General features: G+C 39.3%; 2 protein-coding genes across 3 annotated transcripts; both read left to right on the top strand.

Moving 5' to 3' along the window:
* The first annotated feature begins 7,856 nt into the window (after nt 1–7,856).
* si:dkey-61f9.1 (macrophage mannose receptor 1) lies at nt 7,857–14,546 on the top strand. Of its 2 annotated transcripts, XM_035147049.2 has the most exons (5): nt 11,522–11,613; nt 11,849–11,915; nt 12,090–12,455; nt 13,214–13,528; nt 13,725–14,546. In XM_035147049.2, exons 2-5 carry the CDS (start codon nt 11,885–11,887, stop codon nt 14,093–14,095), a joined length of 1,083 nt encoding a protein of 360 aa, XP_035002940.2. In that variant the 5' UTR covers nt 11,522–11,613; nt 11,849–11,884; the 3' UTR covers nt 14,096–14,546. The 2 variants fall into 2 exon arrangements, with proteins under 2 accessions (XP_035002941.2, XP_035002940.2); XM_035147050.2 differs by lacking the exons at nt 11,522–11,613; nt 11,849–11,915 and adding an exon at nt 7,857–7,924.
* Nucleotides 14,547–15,198: 652 nt separating this feature from the next.
* Nucleotides 15,199–18,472, top strand: LOC118101586 (macrophage mannose receptor 1). The gene is made up of 6 exons (XM_035147498.2): nt 15,199–15,269; nt 15,427–15,536; nt 15,772–15,838; nt 16,013–16,378; nt 17,154–17,465; nt 17,663–18,472. The coding sequence occupies exons 3-6, from the start codon at nt 15,808–15,810 to the stop codon at nt 18,031–18,033; spliced, it is 1,080 nt and encodes a 359-aa protein (XP_035003389.2). The 5' UTR covers nt 15,199–15,269; nt 15,427–15,536; nt 15,772–15,807; the 3' UTR covers nt 18,034–18,472.
* The last annotated feature ends 2,193 nt before the right edge of the window (nt 18,473–20,665 follow it).

The following is a 20,665-nucleotide window of genomic DNA, read 5'->3' as shown; positions in this document are numbered from 1 at the left end:
GTTAAACGAAACCAGGATAGGGAGTCGGGCAGAAGGAAACACGGCCTGGTGTGTTGGCAAATAGAAAAAATGCACCGGAGGAAAAGTGTGAAAGACGAACGAAAAAGAAAAAGAAAAACATCATCCATTCAATGCTGATGCAAACACTCCAATAAGTCCCCGGGCATCGATTTCACAGCCGCAGAGAATGTGTGTTATTCAGCACGACCACTCACCGTGACCATCTCAGCAAGGGTGAATCAATGAAAGTTAAACAAATCTAATCACATTTAATTTTGCCAGACCCAACCGCCTCAGCAGGAATGTGTGTCAGGGAAAGTTAAAGGTTTGAGCGGCAGAGAACGGGACAGAGAGGCGTTCACACAGGGAACAGAGGGGTTTGAGTCGAGAGAAGGTAGAAATGTAAAATGCATGTGTGGACGTGCACGTAGATGTTCTGAGGTTTATAATTACAGGTGGACATGTGACTCCTCGTGAAATAAACTTCATCATTGTATAATTTTGTGTGGATAATACATACTGTGAACTATAAACATCAAGAATTGAGTTTTTGTAGCAAATTATATCAACTAGTGGCCATTTATTCCCTCATATTCCACTTTATGACCCCAAAATGTAAGATGATCGTTTTAAACTGGGACAAAAATGTGAAAGTGCATTTAGTTTTTCCTTTCTTCATCACGTCGATATCCAAAAGAGAGTCACACAAACAATATTACATAATATTACACTAAAACCAACTTTTCCACGTGCATTTGGCGTTACTCTCGGTATTCAACTGAAACATCAGCTGCATCAGCGTCACTGAAGCTGCTTTCAGACGTTCACTGTAGTCCGGAACATTTTCCTGAACTTTTTCCAGAGTGGCTGTTGGTGAGAAGGCAAATGTCTGAGTCACTTGCTCTGAACATTTTCGAGTAGAAAGTCCAATTTTCCTGTTGTCGTGAACACATCGGTCCCAGACACTGTCCTGCTGCGTTGGACATATGTAAAAGGCAAATTTTGAGATTCTAGAGTTCATGTCTAGAATATATAGAACATCCAACACCTGATTTGACCTGACTTACCTCTAAACTAGTGATTGTGGCTCTGGGGGCGACAAGGTCCTGATTTCAGTTTCATTTCTTTAATACTTTCTGATTTCAAACCAATCCCACCACTGAACCTTGCCGCCCGAGCTCTCCCTCACATGCAGGATGTGCCCGGAAGGCAGTAGCGAGCTGATTGCATAATAAGCCACCGCTTTTGTAAATCTGTAAACCTGCAAATTTACTGATTAGGGGAGTTTCAGTGTGTCAGCGAACAGATCAGAGAGAATGTTGCCCTGTGCCTTCATGTTAATGATTTCACCTGATCTTCACGTCTGCTACTTGCATGCAAGAGACAATGTGAAAAACTTGAAAATGAAACAAGCCAAGAAAAAGGAAGAAAAAGATGCAAGATTATACCAAATAATGTGATATTATAGAAAACATATTTAAGTAGAGGTCACAGTGACGTCTGACCATTCAAATCTAACCAGTTAATCTTTGAGTCCAAATGACAACTGATCAAAAGTTGAAGAAAATTCCCTCAATCTGATCTTTTGATATCACGTTCAAGAAGAACATACATATACTTTGTGAGGCCACCATGACCTTGACTTTTGACCTTTGGCTACCAAAATCATTCTTGAGTCCAAGTGAATGTTTGTGCCAAATGTGAAAGGATTCCCTCAAGATGTGCCGGAGCACTCACAAGGCAAAAAAATGTGCTTTGTGAGGTCAAGGTGACGTTGATCTTTGACTTTTGATCACCGAAATCGAATCAGTTCAACCTCGGACCAAATTTGAAGAAATTCCCTGAAGGCGTTCTTAAGATATTGCGTTCACAAGAATGGGACGGACGGACGGACAGACAGCCTGGAAACATTATGCCTTTGGCCACTGGTTGCTGGCAGAGAGACAAAGTCTGAGAGACAGACACACTGAGAAGGAAAGAAGCCAGAGACGGCAAAGAGAAACGGAAATGAACTGACAGGGAATCTCATTGGGAAAACGATTTGCCAGGAAAGTCATTGATGGGATGACTGAGGGCCGGAGAAGTGGTTGGTGGCAGAACATGATCAAGAGAAGAAGTAGTGGATTGATAAAAGAGGACAGAAACAAACAAACAGAGCCATAACACAGGCTGAGGCCGAGGATAAGGGGGGGGAAGGGGGGAGTCATATTCATTTGTCAGTGTGTGTGCCGGTGATGAAATTGATGGATGACACCCGAGGGACTAACTACAGCCGAAAGAAAGTCAGGTACACACGATCACAGACACACAGATCCATCCAGGATACTTCAGCGACTTCACTTTCAAGACCTGTTGTTGTCAAACTCAATATCCACTGTGTGTGAACCAGGGATTTCTCTTAATTACAAAGAGACTGATGGACCAGACCACGTTAGACACATTCACAGACGTCTGTCACTGAAAAAGGCCGGATTTCTTCATCAAGATCCAGGAATTAGTCCCTTTTTTGGTAAGAAATTCAATCTTGCAAGGTTAAAGAAAGTGAGAACAAATTCCCGAATGTGTCCAAAAGTTGTCTAATGTCCCAACATTCCACCAAGTTTGATGGAAATATGTCCAGTTGCGTGATTCTGTTAAAAACACAAATAACTAGACTGGGGTAAAAAAAACATAACCTTGCTTGCTGAAGGTAAAAAAAAACTAAACAAAACACTTTGCTACAAAACTAACGAACACTCGAATTTTGTTTAAAAGGTAAACAAATAATGTTGAAGTCACTTTCCCACAGCCCTCACTGCATGAGCGGCTTTGATAATAGATGGATGCCTTTTCATTGAAATGGCAAACTTCTCTAATTGACTATATTCACATAAAGAAAGGAGCCAAAAGGCAACAAAAGAAGCCCTCACAACACAGACACACAAACTATTTGTAATTGTGTCTTTTAATACAACAATTCGCTGCAGGAACAGTTATCGTGTTTCATTAGCTCTCAAGGCACGTGCTACCGATTCATTAGTATGTTGAACAAACTAGAAGCTTTATAAACTTTTCCCCTGAAATGGGAGACTTGTTTCTTGAGAGGACTGAGTTAAGGGCCGCTCTGCATGAGTCGCACACGCTGTTTGCTGGTTCGACAGCGGGAGCCAATTAAGCGTAGACTCGTTTGATTGGACACAAGTGGGACGGGAACTGGCTGCGTGAAACATGACCTCAGAAATCTCAAACCTGCCCTATTTTCTACCTGTGGTTCTGAAATGAAGAAACTTGATTTACCTTTATATTTTAAAAAAAATGTATTGGTTAAACATTAGCACACTGCCTTTAAATACGATGGTGTGTTGTATGGTCTCTTTTCACTGTAATCATAAAAAACATCTCAAAGTATTGGTCACATAATGGCTGCACTCTTTCAAAAAATAGTGCAAAATCAATATTTTGTAACATTTAAAACCTATTCTGGATCTAGTGCTTCTACCTGAGGTGAGGCGAATACATCACTGGCTCAAATGTCACTTTTCATTGGCTTTAAAAAGTAATGGTAAAGGCTTAGAATGACTATTTGACAGAATTATTGTTCTGTAATATAAAATAATAAACGTCATTGAGGCTCAGTGAGCATTTCTGCAGTATTCTGTGATTATTACAAAAGATTCAATGAGATGTGCTGCGGAGGATCTTAGAATTGAGCAGCTAGCAGCGATATAATGACCTCTTTTGACAATGCAATAGATGCATCTGTGTTTGAGGCAATAGGACTCATTGATTTCCAGATCTTCCTGTCCTTTTGATATAATACAGCACATCACGGTAAGAGGTCTGTGTTTGGCTCGCAGGAAAAAAAATGAAAAACTCAAAGAGTGATTTATGTCGGGGCCGTGAAGAAGCTGAATGGATAGTTTTTTTTGCGTGTTGTTCTCTCCCCAGCCGACAACCATACAGCTCGAGATGGGAGAGCTCGGCAGTTTGTGCTTTTCATCTCATTTTCTTCTGCCTGATGCTTCCTGTCTGAAATCGGATATTTTGCACTTGATCCTCCACATCGCACCACCCGTCTTCCTGCTTTTCCTCCCCTTCCTCACACTGCTGCCTTCTTTGGCTGCTCTGAATCCTCCACCCGATTTCCTCCCCTGCCCCTGGTTGCCTCTATAGTCTGGCACACTTGTCGTCTGTGACACTTGTTCACTCCCCCCCCCCCCGGGCACATGTCCTCAGGGACATCCCGCTGCCGCCTTAAGTGCCTTTCCATTACTCTGAAAACTCAGGGGAACCTCGGTGAGAACAAGACTTCAAGGGCTGAGGGAGCAGGCCAACAACTAAGTGTCTTCAAAGCTTCGACTCACTCAGGATTAGTTGCGAACATTAAATCTCCTCTGAAAAATAAGCCAAGATAGAACTTGAAAATTGATGTAAATGTGTATGTACTGCAGATTGATATGGGACTTAACAAGTAGGAGAAAAAACGTTCTTTCATCTGTTGCGTTTCTTGTCCCAGGGGCCTTTCAGCTGATTGGGTTTTTGTGTCACGTGGCTGGTTTGGACCCGTCATGGAGAGCTGACTCCCAAAAGCTTCTTATGATCTGTATTCTGTGATCTTCAGATCTGATAACGTGTCATTATATTATCATTACGTAAAAACAAAGCATATTCAAAGGATTTAGATTCGGAGTTTAAGCCCAACCAATCTAGATTTTGGGGAAAAGCTGGAGTAAAAAAATTCCTATACCCATAAATCGGCTGATACACGAAAACAAATTGGCAAGGATTCCTAAGACGTCGTTATCAAACCCTAACGACGAAGAAATGTAATCAAGGTTTGATATTTTTCAGTTCAACCTTATACTTTATAATAAATAACTAAAAAACCGCAGAATACAGAACTTGAATAAAGAAAACACACATAAGTTTATACAGTAAAACATTGTCAGAGAAGCAGATCTTCTCTGCAGCATTTACTCTAAAAAAAAATAATAGTTTTCAACGATCGTAAAATTTACTTTCGGAAACTTTAAACCCCTCCCGAAAAACAAGTACTGCAGCACTAACAGCCGATGTTTCTCATTGCTTGATACGTTAGGTGTAGGAGGACGGAGTGTTTAAGGACATGAAGTGTAAGAAGGGGTTGCACAGAAGGACAATACAAAATGCATGGCCATCCTTTATGTGCCGCAATTATGTAATTTCTGCATGAAGCATGAATAAGCACTAAGCCGTCTCCTCCTCCTCCTCCTCCTCCTCCTCACTGCTTTGTTCTCCTCCTCCTTTACAGTTCCCTGCCTGGTTAAAAGCACACTGTTTCCATAGAGACGGAGTTACTGTCTGACAACTTGTGGTCAAGGGAGTGCGAGAAGAAACGGAATCACAGGGCAGTCAAACATTCACAGTTTCTATTGTTACGCCTCAGAGACTCCAAACTGTGTCTGCGGCTGCGGACGTGGGACGAAATGACCCACATATCTTCCAGTTGGGCGGGTGAGGAAATATTAAAGGAAACATTTGAGATTTTGAATATGAATAAAGCCGCCAACAACTATTTTCTGTGCCAAAGATATAGTGGAGTAATGAGAGCAGAGACTGGAGCCTGTGCTGTGATACAAGCTTCTCTGTTCACTGTTTCAGTGACGGGTCCGGGTGTGTGTGCATGTTGTGTGCAGTGCGAGACACACCTTACCATATCAGCAGCTTTCAGTCAAAGCTACCTCTCACAGCAACACACACACAGAGACACACACACACACAGACACACACATGGTTTAATGTCTCACAACATGCGTGTAGTTAAAATGGCCTCCCCTGCTGTTCAATCCCGGTGACATCTCCCTTCATCTACCAGCTTTGTCCACCGCTGCATCGGAACCCGGGTCACTGCGACCTCTCGCCGACACGACGCGGTCGGCAGTGCCATTTCTGCGAATGCTTGTTGATGCTGTGCGGACACACACTGCCCACTTGAATGCTCACACACATGCCCACACTCACTTTGTGCATTCATTCACACACCAATACTCAGAAAACGCCTGACTTACATGGTGACTTGAGTTCACTTTGGCGGATCTGGCTCTCAACTTTTTGGGGGTTATCTTCACAAATGTTGAAGTCACTCCAGGCGCGGGAGTTTTTCCAACATCTTGCTTGCGTAGTTTTGACTTAATAAGCCTCACGAACATGGTTTCCTGCTTCGCTGGAATGCACCAAACTAAAACAAAAATAACTCATGTTGAAGCATTGTGAATATTGTTAGATTACGTTCTCTTACTTAATGGAATAGTGGGAATTTTCATATATCGAATAATAACAGAAATATCTGTCTGTGTTTAACTCGCATTTCTCGAGGACCGTTCATCTTATCGGCTTCAAATATTGTTGAAGTTCCAAGGAAGGGCGATGTTGTCACTCGATACGTTTAACATGTTATAAAGTTTATTATGCTCTGTAGCAGCAGCGGCTCGGACTCATCAACATGAGTGACGACGTTGATCACTGGAACGGCTGCATTCACGTCGATGGCAAGGTCAACTGGTTCTTCGGTTGGGGGTTCTGTGTGTGCAGCAGCGGTGGAGCGGCCTCGTGGTTCTGTGGACTGAGTCAGGCAGTCGGTCTTTACTTGCTGTGGATGGATTCCTGCAGGTTACTTCAACAGGCCAAGCCAACAGCACATTCCAAACTGTCAAGTTTAGGACGGGCATTACTCAAAATGTAGGGGAAAAAAACAAGCATTTTCAATACAGATTTGGATGTGGATTACCATAGCAACAGACAAATCTTTGGGGCTTTTGGTTCAGCCCAGATGCAAATTAAAGCTGAGACTTGGCACTTTAATAGAGTATATGTTATTTTTACTTAAAACTGAAGCTGAAGCTCAGAGCGTGAGCGACGGAAAAATACCACCAGTGTGCCATGTGCTGTTTTCAGGGCAAAGAGCACAGAGAAGCAATTTCATACACAAAAACGTGATGGGAATATGATCACAGATGACGAGCAATGTGTGCGATCTGCACTTCACTGAAAAGCAACTGTTTCAAATGTCATCATCAGGTTCCTTATGATACCATGTTCTCTAAAAATCATGAGTCCCCTTCTGTGAGGAGTTCTATACAGCCATTGTTTGCTATGAACCAGGAAGAGCTGGACTTATTTCCAAGTATACGGGGAGGCTGTTAAAATTCAAATGTGCGTCTGCTTGCAGATAAACAAGCCTCATGTGCCTGATCCCTGCTCATTTGCATGTGGCTGCGGATGTTCTGTGTAGAGATGAAAGTTCACTGAGTAACACAGGATAAGTTTCAGAGTTTAGTCAACAAATACATAAATAATGATATCAGCCCAGAGGAAATTAATGAATTTCAAACATATTGTAAATCGTGCTTTATGTACTGTGCATTTTATGTATTGTTTGCATGCCTGAGCTGATCTTTTTTATTTATTATTATTATTTCCACTTGGAAAGAGGCCTTTTAGTACGATCACATCTTTCTGCAGATGGAGCAGAGGGTTTGTAAATCATTAACAAGTGTTGGCTTTAAAAAAAAAAAAATCATAAACCGTCACAGGATATAAACCTGATACTTCTTCACCCCAAATCAAATTGACCAGGCTGACAGCACTCGACCCGACTTCAGCAGGTAAGAGACTTTCTAAAATCACATGCAGAAAGAGAATGTCATTCACCACAGCACTTTTGCATTAGCTCAATTACATTATATATTACAAACCCAGTACATGCAGTAAGGTTGTGCATGAGTAACAGTTTAGAACAAGATGTTTTCATGATCTTAAACCTGACGTCATTACTCTGATTACGATTCCTCCCCTTGTTAAGAATGTGATGTTTTATTTCTCTGCACTTTTTAAATTTAGTCTTTTCATCATTGGGACCTTATCAGATCTGTGAGGATGAACCTTGTGTTGTTCCTGCTGTGTTCAGGTAAGGCTTTCTAACCCTAACCAGGATCTTTTCTCATGGATGTGCAATATAATTACGTGTGCATCTGAGAGGTGGGGGCAGGTGGTTATGTAGTTACTGTAACTAACTGTATTCAATGCATTATAACTTGCATAAGTGATAAGTAAAATGTTGTCTTGTCTTCTATCTTTACAGGATTTGTTCACTTTGCAGCTGCAGCTAATCGTTTCCGACGGTTCTACTTTAATGACACAGAGCTACCCACTTGGAAAGATTCGTTAGAGATATGTAAAAATCATAAGATGTCATTTGTAACTCTGTACGATGAGGCGGATGCCCAGTCTCTTTATGAATTTGTCTCGAATCGTCAAGGTCAAACCTTCTGGCTCGGTCTTCGAAGGACTCGAGAGAACGTCACCACTTGGTCGAACGGCGACCCTTATACATTCAATCTACCAAATGTGGCTGTAAATGAAGGGGAGCAAAGATGTGGAGCTGTCGAAAATAACGTATATAAGGATTTTAACTGTAACAAGAGTTTAGATTTCATGTGCTACAAGGGTAAGTGTCAGTACACAACATCTACATCTACCTCCACCAACACTCTTCTTATGGAAACACATTTAAATTACCCAAATTGTATTTGGATCTGCACCCAATTGCAAACACCCACAAATATCAGCCGCCTGTATTTTCCTGATTTGTTTCAAGATACATGAATTATACTTTGAGCGCATCCTTCCTAAAGGTTTCATTTTTCTGTCCAGTAGTGTTTGTGCAATCAAAGAGTCAAACAATCGACAAAGGACAGGGGTGAAAGCATAACCTCCTTGGTGGAGTTAACATATATATCAAACTATATCAAATTGACACCAAATAATAAGTTTGTGATCAAATCCTGAAAATTTTCCTTTTTCAAGAAGCAAACCTGGATAAATGCCTCTTAAATTACAAGTGAATATTGGAAAATTAGGAATTCATCAGAATTCTTGTTAATTAAATATTCTAAATACTGGTTTTACTTGATATCAGCCTTGACCTTTGTTTACATCAAAATAACAACTCTGAATATAAACACAAGTGTGTCCAGGCTATTTTGTGATAGTTAAAGATGCCGAGGCCTCCTCAACTTGTTTAGACAGTTTGATGATTAATACAATTAATTTCTAAAATGACAGCAAATGGTACTTTAGAAACTTTAGCCTTATTGCTTTTCTAATAAATTATATACAACAGATGAAACTTAACGATGGCTACATTTCTGTTTGTGAGTTTCTGTTGTGAAAATGCCCACAACAAAATGAAAGCATTATTTTTGATTTTGCAGGAGATGAATACAACCTGATTGAAAATTTGACAAAGGACTGGTGTCAGGCACAGCAGTACTGCAGAAGACACTTCGATGACTTAGTCAGCATCAATGATGAAACCCAAAAAACACAAGTGGTCAACAAAGGACGAGACAAAACCTTTTGGATTGGACTCCTGCACGATGAATGGGAGTGGCAGGACGAGAGCTGCTCGACGTACAGATCGTGGGAATACCAAGACACATCAGATCATTGTACAGCTCTGTATCGGTCTTCACCTGCATTGTATGGATTTAGTTGTTCCGGTAACGCAAAAACACTTTGCTCCAAAGGTAAGCCACGGAAAAGCCAAACAAAATATAGACTTATACTATTTTAGAAAAATAACATGAGAGATGAATATTAATCTAAGGGAAACGGGATGCGACACAGGAATAGATTACCCCCCCTCAATAAGACATAGACTGAATGATGTGGTTTAAGATATGTCATCTCCTGAAAATCTTACATATGTCTTTTACTGGGTTTTCAGGCAAAGTGAGAATCGTGGTCATCACAGAGAAGTTAACTTGGGAAAACGCTTTGGATTACTGTCTTGCCAATCACTCAGGCCTGCTGCAGATTGAGGATTCGAACGATCAGGAGGATGTTGTTGAAATCTTAAAAAACTTCAAGGTCAATGATACTTTGTGGATCGGCCTGAGGCAGAGTCGTGTCTTCGGGTTCTGGATTTGGAGCGACAGGGGGGTGACCTACAGAAACTGGGAGAACAACCAAACGCCGGAGATGCCCTCGTCTGAAAACTGCGGCGTATTCAACGTGACGAACTCCAAGTGGCGGGATGAAAACTGTTTGCACGAGCACCCATTTCTTTGTGAGGAGGAGATTTCTTTCAACAACAAATAGGATATAGTTATAAAGCTTCTTGATAAATGAGATGTTTGTGACGGATTAGGTCGTGTTGATGTGTGAAGATGATGGAGATAAAAGACTTTAGATTTTCCTTAAATCCTCTGATTTTTAATTGTTGTCTGCCTTGAATTTGTTGATTAAAAAATAATCAGACTGTTCTACAGGTGATTTAATGTAGAGTTATACATTGATGAATTTGACAATTGATTTAAAGCTGTTTATATCCCCTATTATTATTATACTATCATTACTACTGTTAGTACTACTACAACTATTACTATTACCTATGATTGTGTGAAACATTTGTGTCAGTCTGTTGCTAATCAGACAAATTGATTTTGATTGCCTTTAAATGACGACAGTTTGGAGGTGAAGTGACGCGTCTGTTCTGATCAATCTGGGCAGATTAATAAAAGTGTGCATCTGTTTGCATGAAACTCTTCTTCTTGCCTCATCTACAGTGATTATTCAAATGTATATTCTACTTTTGCATTGACATTTATAACTTTAACTAAATTGCCAAACATGATATTCTCAAGATTTTCTTTTCCTCTATTTAATTCAGTCACTTAGCTGGGATTTGGCACGACGAGGCATAATGAGCCACAAACACAAAACAGACAAGCTGATGGTTGATGAAGTCTTTATATTTGTGACATGATACAGTGAAGAAAGGGAAGTATATAGAAGACATGAAAGATCTGCAGCCAGTGTTGATATGTATCAGACCTAAAAATACACTACCTGTGTCTGTTCCATTATACACAGTCAAATTACTTTAGGTAAATAATTCAGGATATCTTCACATATGAATGCAAATTAACCAATTTTGTAGGAGCAGAAGTGTTTGATTCTAATTTCCAAGTTACTGACAATGAAATTTCTGTGTATTTTAGATTTCCTGGTTCAGTAAGATGCACATTTCAGCCATTCCTTGTTCACTGTTAGCTCTAAAGATTTGTTCATTGAATATATTTTAAACATGTGTTCTTTTACAGCACATGTACTTAAAAAAACTTAGAAAACAAACATTTTAACAAATTGTCATATTTATTGTTAGTATTGTAACTAAGTGACTTTATATTATTATTATTATTATTATTATTATGCTTATCATTCTTTTTTAGGGGCCAGTAGAATCTAAGCTGTGGCCAGTGCCCCCCCCCCTGCCCTGCCCCTGGATCTGCCCCAGATTCAGAGGACTTGAACTGCTGAGGTAGAAAAAGACTATGACCTTTCAAATTCTATGTACGGGGGAAAAACATTAACCCGAAAAAAATTTGAATTTGCATGCTGCATATTCTGTGGAAACAGAAGGCTGTTCATAGACATTATTTGAATATTAAACAAATGCATCTCTACTGACCTCAGTTCAGCTGATGACAGCAAAAAATATATAAAAAGAAACCGTTAGAGGACATAAACCTGATACTTCTTCACCCCAAATCAAATTGACCAGGCTGACAGCACTCGACCCGACTTCAGCAGGTAAGAGACTTTCTAAAATCACATGCAGAAAGAGAATGTCATTCACCACAGCACTTTTGCATTAGCTCAATTACATTATATCTTACAAACCCAGTACATGCAGTAAGGTTGTGCATGAGTAACAGTTTAGAACAAGATGTTTTCATGATCTTGAACCTGACGTCATTACTCTGATTACGATTCCTCCCCTTGTTAAGAATGTGATGTTTTATTTCTCTGCACTTTTTAAATTTAGTCTTTTCACCATTGGGACCTTATCAGATCTGTGAGGATGAACCTTGTGTTGTTCCTGCTGTGTTCAGGTAAGGCTTTCTAACCCTAACCAGGATCTTTTCTCATGGATGTGCAATATAATTAAGTGTGCATCTGAGAGGTGGGGGCAGGTGGTTATGTAGTTACTGTAACTAACTGTATTCAATGCATTATAACTTGCATAAGTGATAAGTAAAATGTTGTCTTGTCTTCTATCTTTACAGGATTTGTTCACTTTGCAGCTGCAGCTAATCGTTTCCGACGGTTCTACTTTAATGACACAGAGCCACACCTTTGGAAAGATTCGTTAGAGATATGTAAAAATCATAGTATGTCATTTGTAACTCTGTACGATGAGGCGGATGCCCAGTCTCTTCAAGAATTTGTCTCGAATCGTCGAGGTCATACCGTCTGGCTCGGTCTTCAAAAGATTCGAAAGAACGTCACCACTTGGTCGAACGGCGACCCTTATACATTCAATCTACCAAATGTGGCTGTAAATGAAGGGGAGCAAAGATGTGGAGCTGTCGAAAATAACATATATAAGGATTTGGGCTGTTACATGAGTTTAGATTTCATGTGCTACAAGGGTAAGTGTCAGTACACAACATCTACATCTACCTCCACCAACACTCTTCTTATGGAAACACATTTAAATTACCCCAAATTGTATTTGGATCTGCACCCAATTGCACACACTCACAAATATCAGCCGCCTGTATTTTCCTGATTTGTTTCAAGATACATGAATTATACTTTGAGCGCATCCTTACTACAGGTTTCATTTTTCTGTCCAGTAGTGTTTGTGCAATCAAAGAGTCAAACAATTGAATAAGGACAGGGGTGAAAGCATAACCTCCTTGGTGGAGTTAACATATATATCAAAATATATCAAATTGACACCAAATAATAACTTTGTGATCAAATCCTGAAAAATTTCCTTTTTTCCTTTTCAAGAAGAAAACCTGGATAAATGCCTCTTAAATTACAAGTGAATATTGGAAAATTAGGAATTCATCAGAATTCTTGTTAATTAAATATTCTAAACACTGGTTTTACTTGATATCAGCCTTGACCTTTGTTTATATCAAAATAACAACTCTGAATATAAACACAAGTGTGTCCAGGCTATTTTGTGATAGTTAAAGATGCCGAGGCCTCCTCAACTTGTTTAGACAGTTTGATGTTTAATACAGTTAATTTCTAAAATGACAGCAAATGGTACTTTAGAAACTTTAGCCTTATTGCTTTTCTAATAAATTATATACAACAGATGAAACTTAACTACGGCTACATTTCTGTTTGTGAGTTTCACAACAAAACGAAAGCATTATTTTTGATTTTGCAGGAGATGAATACCACCTGATTGAAAATTTGACAAAGGACTGGTGTCAGGCACAGCAGTACTGCAGAAGACACTTCGATGACTTAGTCAGCATCAATGATGAAACCCAAAAAACACAAGTGGTCAACAAAGGACGAGACAAAACCTTTTGGATTGGACTCCTGCATGATGAATGGGAGTGGCAGGACGAGAGCTGCTCGACGTACAGATCGTGGGCATACCAAGTCACATCAGATCATTGTACAGCTCAGGGACGGTCTTCACCTGCATTGTATGACTATAGTTGTGCCAGTGAAGCAAAAACACTTTGCTCCAAAGGTAAGCCACGGAAAACCCAAACAAAATATAGACTTATACTATTTTAGAAAAATAACATGAGAGATGAATATTAATCTAAGGGAAACGGGATGCGACACAGGAATAGATTTCCCCCTCAATAAGACAGACTGAATGATGTGGTTTAAGATATGTCATCTCCTGAAAATCTTACATATGTCTTTTACTGGGTTTTCAGGCAAAGTGAGAATCGTGGTCATCACAGAGAAGTTAACTTGGGAAAACGCTTTGGATTACTGTCTTGCCAATCACTCAGGCCTGCTGCAGATTGAGGATTCGAACGATCAGGAGGATGTTGTTGAAATCTTAAAAAACTTCAAGGTCACTGATACTTTGTGGATCGGCCTGAGGCAGAGTCGTGTCTTCGGGTTCTGGATTTGGAGCGACAGGGGGGTGACCTACAGCAACTGGGAGAACAACCAAACGCCGGAGATGCCCTTGTCTCAAAACTGCGGCGTATTCAACGTGACGAACTCCAAGTGGCGGGATGAAAACTGTTTGCACGAGCACCCATTTCTTTGTGAGGAGGAGATTTCTTTCAATAACTAATAGGATATAGTTATAAAGCTTCTTGATAAATGAGACATTTGTGACGGATTAGGTCGTGTTGTGTGAAGATGATGGAGATAAAAGACTTTAGATTTTCCTTAAATCCTCAGATTTTGAATTGTTGTCTGCCTTGAATTTGTTGATTAAAAAATAATCAGACTGTTCTACAGGTGATTTAATGTAGAGTTATACATTGATGAATTTGACAATTGATTTAAAAGTGTTTATATCCTCTATTATTATTATTATACTATCATTACTACTGTTAGTACTACTACAACTATTACTATTACCTATGATTGTGTGAAACATTTGTGTCAGTCTGTTGCTAATCAGACAAATTGATTTTGATTGCCTTTAAATGACGACAGTTTGGAGGTGAAGTGACGCGTCTGTTCTGATCAATCTGGGCAGATTAATAAAAGTGTGCATCTGTTTGCATGAAACTCTTCTTCTTGCCTCATCTACAGTGATTATTCAAATGTATATTCTACTTTTACATTGACATTTATAACTTTAACTAAATTGCCAAACATGATATTCTCAAGATTTTCTTTTCCTCTATCTAATTCAGTCACTTAGCTGGGATTTGGCACGACGAGGCATAATGAGCCACAAACACAAAACAGACAAGCTCATGGTTGATGAAGTCTTTATATTTGTGACATGATACAGTGAAGAAAGGGAAGTATATAGAAGACATGAAAGATCTGCAGCCAGTGTTGATATGTATCAGACCTAAAAATACACGACCTGTGTCTGTTCCATTATACACAGTCAAGGAGCAGAATCAAATGAGAAGTGTTTGATTCTAATTTCCAAGTTACTGACAATGAAATGTCTGTGTATTTTAGATTTCCTGGTTCAGTAAGATGCACATTTCAGCCATTCCTTGTTCACTGTTAGCTCTAAAGATTTGTTCATTGAATATATTTTTTAAATGTGTTCTTTTACAGCACATGTACTTAAAAAAACTTAAAAAACAAATATTTTAACAAATTGTCATATTTATTGTTAGTATTGTAACTAAGTGACTTTTTATTATTATTATTATTATTATAATTATAATTATGCTTATTCTTTTTTAGGGGCCAGTAGAATCTAAGCTGTGGCCAGTGCCCCCCCTGCCCTGCCCCTGGATCTGCCCCAGATTCAGAGGACTTGAACTGCTGAGGTAGAAAAAGACTATGACCTTTCAAATTCTATGTACGGGGGAAAAACATTAACCCGAAAAAAATTGAATTTGCATGCTGCATATTCTGTGGAAACAGAAGGCTGTTCATAGACATCATTATTTGAATATTAAACAAATGCATCTCTACTGACCTCAGTTCAGCTGATGACAGAAAAAAAAAAGAAACTGTTACAGGATATAAACCTGATACTTCTTCACCCCAAATCAAATTGACCAGGCTGACAGCACTCGACCCGACTTCAGCAGGTAAGAGACTTTCTAAAATCACATGCAGAAAGAGAATGTCATTCACCACAGCACTTTTGCATTAGCTCAATTACATTATATCTTACAAACCCAGTACATGCAGTAAGGTTGTGCATGAGTAACAGTTTAGAACAAGATGTTTTCATGATCTTGAACCTGACGTCATTACTCTGATTACGATTCCTCCCCTTGTTAAGAATGTGATGTTTTATTTCTCTGCACTTTTTAAATTTAGTCTTTTCATCATTGGGACCTTATCAGATCTGTGAGGATGAACCTTGTGTTGTTCCTGCTGTGTTCAGGTAAGGCTTTCTAACCCTAACCAGGATCTTTTCTCATGGATGTGCAATTTAATTACGTGTGCATCTGAGAGGTGGGGGCAGGTGGTTATTTAGTTACTGTAACTAACTGTATTCAATGCATTATAACTTGCATAAGTGATAAGTAAAATGTTGTCTTGTCTTCTATCTTTACAGGATTTGTTCACTTTGCAGCTGCAGCTAATCGTTTCCGACGGTTCTACCTTACTGACACACAGCAACACACTTGGAAAGATTCGTTAGAGATATGTAAAAATCATAATATGTCATTTGTAACTCTGTACGATGAGGCGGATGCCCAGTCTCTTTATGAATTTGTCTCGAATCGTAAAGGTCGAACCGCCTGGCTCGGTCTTCGAAGGATTCGAGAGAACGTCACCACTTGGTCGAACGGCGACCCTTATACATTCAATCTACCAAATGTGGCTGTAAATGCAGGGGAGCAAAGATGTGGAGCTGTCGAAAATAACGAATATAAGGATTTGGGCTGTTACATGAGTTTACATTTCATGTGCTACAAGGGTAAGTGTCAGTACACAACATCTACATCTACCTCCACCAACACTCTTCTTATGGAAACACATTTAAATTACCCAAAATTGTATTTGGATCTGCACCCAATTGCACACACTCACAAATATCAGCCGCCTGTATTTTCCTGATTTGTTTCAAGATACATGAATTATACTTTGAGCGCATCCTTCCTAAAGGTTTCATTTTTCTGTCCAGTAGTGTTTGTGCAATCAAAGAGTCAAACAATCGACAAAGGACAGGGGTGAAAGCATAACCTCCTTGGTGGAGTTAACATATATATCAAAATATATCAAATTGACACCAAATAATAAGTTTGTCTCAGAGACGACTAAAGTATCAAATCCTGAAAATTTTCCTTTTTTCCTTTTCAAGAAGCAAACCTGGATAAATGCCTCTTAAATTACAAGTGAATATTGGAAAATTAGGAATTCATCAGAATTCTTGTTAATTAAGTATTCTAAATACTGGTTTTACTTGATATCAGCCTTGACCTTTGTTTACATCAAAATAACAACTCTGAATATAAACACAAGTGTGTCCAGGCTATTTTGTGATAGTTAAAGATGCCGAGGCCTCCTCAACTTGTTTCGACAGTTTGATGATTAATACAATTAATTTCTAAAATGACAGCAAATGGTACTTTAGAAACTTTAGCCTTATTGCTTTTCTAATAAATTATATACAACAGATGAAACTTAACTACGGCTACATTTCTGTTTGTGTGTTTCACAACAAAACGAAAGCATTATTTTTGGTTCTGCAGGAGATGAATACCACCTGATTGAAAATTTGACAAAGGACTGGTGTCAGGCACAGCAGTACTGCAGAAGACACTTCGATGACCTTGTCAGCATCAATGATGAAACCCAAAAAACACAAGTGGTCAACAAAGGACGAGACAAAACCTTTTGGATTGGACTCCTGCACGATGAATGGGAGTGGCAGGACGAGAGCTGCTCGACGTACAGATCGTGGGAATACCTACCATCAGATGATTGTACAGCTCAGGGACGGTCTTCACCTGCATTGTATGGATATGGATGTTCCAATATACTAAAATCACTTTGCTCCAAAGGTAAGCCACGGAAAAGCCAAACAAAATATAGACTTATACTGTTTTACAAAAATAACATGAGATAAATATTAATCTAAGGGAAACGGGATGTGACACAGGAATAGATTACCCCCCCCCCAATAAGACAGACTGAATGATGTGGTTTAAGATATGTCATCTCCTGAAAATCTTACATATGTCTTTTACTGGGTTTTCAGGCAAAGTGAGAATCGTGGTCATCACAGAGAAGTTAACTTGGCAAAACGCTTTGGATTACTGTCTTGCCAATCACTCAGGCCTGCTGCAGATTGAGAATAAGAGCGATCAGGAGGATGTTGTTGAAATCTTAAAAAACTTCAACGTCGAGGGTCCTTACTGGATCGGCCTGAGTCAGAGTCGTGTCTTCGGGTTCTGGATTTGGAGCAACAGGTGGGTGACCTACAGCAACTGGGAGAACAACCAAACGCTGGAGATGCCCTTGTCTGAAAACTGCGGCGTATTCAACGTGACGAACTCCAAGTGGCGGGATGAAAACTGTTTGCACGAGCACCCATTTCTTTGTGAGGAGGAGATTTCTTTCAATAACTAATAGGATATAGTTATAAAGCTTCTTGATAGATGAGACGTTTGTGACGGATTAGGTCGTGTTGATGTGTGAAGATGATGGAGATAAAAGACTTTAGATTTTCCTTAAATCCTCAGATTTTTAATTGTTGTCTGCCTCGAATTTGTTGATTAAAAAATAATCAGACTGTTCTACAGGTGATTTAATGTAGAATTTGACAATTGATTTAAAAGTGTTTATATCCTCGATTATTATTATTATACTATCATTACTACTGTTAGTACTACTACAACTATTACTATTACCTATGATTGTGTGAAACATTTGTGTCAGTCTGTTGCTAATCAGACAAATTGATTTTGATTGCCTTTAAATGACGACAGTTTGGAGGTGAAGTGACGCGTCTGTTCGGATCAATCTGGGCAGATTAATAAAAGTGTGCATCTGTTTGCATGAAACTCTTCTTCTTGCCTCATCTACAGTGATTATTCAAATGTATATTCTACTTTTACATTGACATTTATAACTTTAACTAAATTGCCAAACATGGTATTCTCAAGATTTTCTTTTCCTCTATTTAATTCAGTCACTTAGCTGGGATTTGGCACGACGAGGCATAATGAGCCACAAACACAAAACAGACAAGCTCATGGTTGATGAAGTCTTTATATTTGTGACATGACACAGTGAAGAAAGGGAAGTATATAGAAGACAAGTTAGATCCGTAATTAATGAAGTGTAAGATAATGTTGGCCTTCATGTTTTCCTTTTGTCCAGTGTCTGGGTAAATTAAAGTAAAAATGAATTTCAAATCAAAACATCACACAAATTGTGGAGGAGTCAATAAAAAGTTAACATTTCAGTGGAGTTTTGTGTGGTGGACGTTGTGTGCAGAGCTTTTTAGAAACAGTCTGTGGTGCAGAGTGACGTTAGAAAACTTTGCATTTATCCTACCTGGTTTATTTTCTCCCTTCACTTCACATTAGTGATCATCAACATCAGGTCTCTTCGTATGACTCAATAATATGCAAATGCAGCATTCAAATTTGGGATTGGGAAGGGCGTGGATTAAAGAGGAGTGGAAAGTATCAGGAGAGACAAAAATAAAATAAAAAAAGAACACAGGACGCTTGGACAACTTCCAGAGCCATTACTCACACTGTGGACAAACTTGGGATGAAGCCTCAATCCGTCACACCCTCATTCATCATTATTACTCCTCACACAGCTCACAGTGCGGACTCGTGTGCTGGAGCTTCTGAGCCTCTTGTTCATCGCTCATTCCAGACTCTCCCCTTCGACTGGTGCTCAGCTCACATCTCTGACCATCTACATCAAATCAAGGTGATGTGTGTGATCGTTGCTCATCGAGAAATCAAAAAAACACACGCACCTCACTGTAAATCACCAGCCAGTGAAGCACATGTCTCGGTGTAAAAGCAGCAAAGTTTCATTGGCAGAGATATGGCCTCCATGGGGGGGTTAGCTGGGCCTGATTTAAAATGATTGAATGGCTGCAGCCAGTGTTGATATGTATCAGACCTAAAAATACACTACCTGTGTCTGTTCCATTATACACAGTCAAATTACTTTAGGTAAATAATTTAGGATATCTTCATATAGGAATGCAAATTAAACAATTTTGTAGGAGCAGAAGTGTTTGATTCTAATTTCCAAGTAACAGTAAAAGCTCAAAATGGACCCTGGACACAATTATTGGCACCGAGTTCGAGGAAAGTGATTTTGTAATGGAGTAAAAATATGATCTAGCCTATATTTAAGTATTACATATATAATATTCAAGTAAACTATACGAATCTCAAAACGGTATTTAAGTACAGCACTTATGTGTAGTTTTTTCTTTATCTGAATCAAGCTGTGAATGTGTGCGTTGATTCTCAGTGTGTATTCCCAGTATATTGAAAATAATACTTAATGCAGCTTTTACGATAAGGTTCTCAACAACCAGCATCCCCAGTATACATGTAATACTGGAATAACAGTATTCTAAGTGTTGAATTCTTAGTTTGTTATAGTTAATGTTTTCATTCTTGAGTTATTGTGAACAGTGGGTTTGTGGACTGTTCTCGTTCTGTGATCTTTGACCACCATCTGGGCCACTTTGAAGAAAAATTTGTGGGGGATGAATTTTCTTTGGAAACTCGTAGGCACTGGCTGCTAGTGGACTGCTGGAGGACAACTTGGCGACTGGTTTGATTCTAACTGGGAATCTGGCAGCAAGTGGCCTGGAGCATGACTTGCATGCCGCTGACTTGATGGTGAGTGCTCTACTGGCAGCGGAAAACCACTCCAGGTTGCCATCTCCATCAATATTACTGAGGTCCTGCGTGGACGACTGTGTCCGTCTCCAAAAAGCAAATATCACAGCAACAGAATTTCATTTTCGTATTAGTCTCACGCCGATTCCAAACAAATCACTGGAAACAAAACTACTGATTTTTATTCAGTTTAAACGAAGACTGTTTTGCTGCATAGCCTCTGCATTACAAGACCTATCCTTCATAGTAACAAACCTTGAATTTGAACACTCCTATTTACACTCTATTTTCTGAATATTTGAACATGCAGTAGAATAGGTGCTAAGGTTCGTAAATACAACAAAAGCAACAGCGGTACGTACAAGTGCTCTGATTAT

This window comes from Hippoglossus stenolepis, chromosome 22, assembly GCF_022539355.2.
Source record: "Hippoglossus stenolepis isolate QCI-W04-F060 chromosome 22, HSTE1.2, whole genome shotgun sequence".
Lineage (NCBI taxonomy): Eukaryota > Metazoa > Chordata > Actinopteri > Pleuronectiformes > Pleuronectidae > Hippoglossus > Hippoglossus stenolepis.
This window is presented reverse-complemented; position numbering and strand designations above follow the sequence as displayed.